Here is a 1,601-nt window from a genome sequence, read left to right as displayed (position 1 = left end):
CTCTAATAAACGTCCTAAATTGCCAAAAGGGGAGAGCTCGTAGTCAGAATGTTGGATTTTGATTATTAGTAAATTAATAGTAGAAGGGATGGGGAGAAATACCCGTCGTGTTATCAGTCTTGAAAGGAGAGAGAAAGAGAGAGGGAGAAAGAGAAAGAAGAAAGAGAAAGTTCCTTGTAGCAAACAAGAATTTATTCTACCAAAAATACTTATGACAACGCATCCTAATGCAATACAAAAATAAAAAGAAAGTGAAGATACAATTCCTATATGATCACTTTCTTACAGACCTCATATATTGCTTTCATAGAAGGACCTAGAATGTGGCTAGGTTAAAATTGAACACAACTAAAACTTCGTAAGAAACCGCAAAATGGCATAGCAGAGGGAGGTAACAAACAGAAAATGGGTGGGGGGGGAAATCACGGGAAAAATAAAGAAGAAGAATAAGGAGGAGAAAGCAGGACTCTTGGAGAGGACGTCTTTAATTTCTCAGTAATTCAGATGCTGCAAGTCAATTGTGGTGAGTGTGTCTGTAAAAAAGTCAAAACTGTCAGCAGAAATATCTACGGGACTGTCCAGAGATCCTGGCAAACTGGGGGAAACTGGGTGGGGGGGGAAATCACGGGAAAAATAAAGAAGAAGAATAAGGAGGAGAAAGCAGGACTCTTGGAGAGGACGTCTTTAATTTCTCAGTAATTCAGATGCTGCAAGTCAATTGTGGTGAGTGTGTCTGTAAAAAAGTCAAAACTGTCAGCAGAAATATCTACGGGACTGTCCAGAGATCCTGGCAAACTGGGGGAAACTGCATCTGAAAGCTGTAGGCAGGAATCTGTGGAGAAAACGTTAAAGTCCTGTAAAGAAGGGACATCTAGGGCCTCAGGACTGTCATTGTTCAGGCCAGCTGCACAGTTCTGGGCCATTGTTGAGAGGCAGTTTTGAACAGTGGGTGACTGATGTTGAAAATGTTTCAGATTTTTCTCATTGCTCGTTAAAGGAGAAACGGGGAAAGTTTGGGACTCGCCATTGTGTGCATTCTGCGCCTGCTGCTGGGAGAGGGCATTCTGCTGGAAAGCGTAGCCTTCCCGCTCCAAGAGAGCGCCGGAGACGTTGCTGAGGGCTTGCTCGAAGAGGGATTTCTCCTCCTCCTCCTCCTCCTCCGCCGCTTTCTCGGGGTCCTCTAGGCTCTTAAATTTCCCCTCGTTGTTTTGGTTCTCCTTGCACTGGGTCTGTCTCTTATGCTTCATCCTCCTGTTCTGGAACCAGACTTTGACTTGTCTCTCGGTCAGATCCAGCAAGGCTGCAATCTCAACCCTCCTTGGTCTACAGAGATACTTGTTGAAATGAAATTCTTTCTCTAGCTCCAAAAGCTGGGTGTTGGTGTAAGCCGTCCTCAGCCGCCTAGATCCACCGCTACCGCTATCGGAGATTTCAAGGGGGTCTGTTAAAAAAGAAAAAAAGAAAAAGAAAAACACCACCACCACACGCACACGCACCCCAAAGCACCACCGCCAGAAGAGCGAAAGCAAAAACACACGCACGCACACGCAAAACAGATAAATGCACGGATTGAATTTCAGCACCCAAGCACATCTCATCCC

General features: G+C 45.0%; 1 protein-coding gene across 1 annotated transcript; it reads right to left on the bottom strand.

The window, feature by feature from the left end:
- Positions 1-674: 674 nt before the first annotated feature.
- HOXA2 (homeobox A2) lies at positions 675-1,441 on the bottom strand (the record flags this gene model as incomplete). Its single annotated transcript, XM_009577621.1, has 1 exon — positions 675-1,441. A coding segment is annotated over one exon (749 nt), but the record flags the coding sequence as incomplete, so codon positions are not given.
- Positions 1,442-1,601: the final 160 nt, after the last annotated feature.

This window comes from Fulmarus glacialis, unplaced genomic scaffold, assembly GCF_000690835.1.
Source record: "Fulmarus glacialis isolate BGI_N327 unplaced genomic scaffold, ASM69083v1 scaffold31785, whole genome shotgun sequence".
Lineage (NCBI taxonomy): Eukaryota > Metazoa > Chordata > Aves > Procellariiformes > Procellariidae > Fulmarus > Fulmarus glacialis.
The sequence above is the reverse complement of the archived record's forward strand: the minus strand, read 5'-3'. Positions and strand labels throughout refer to the sequence as shown.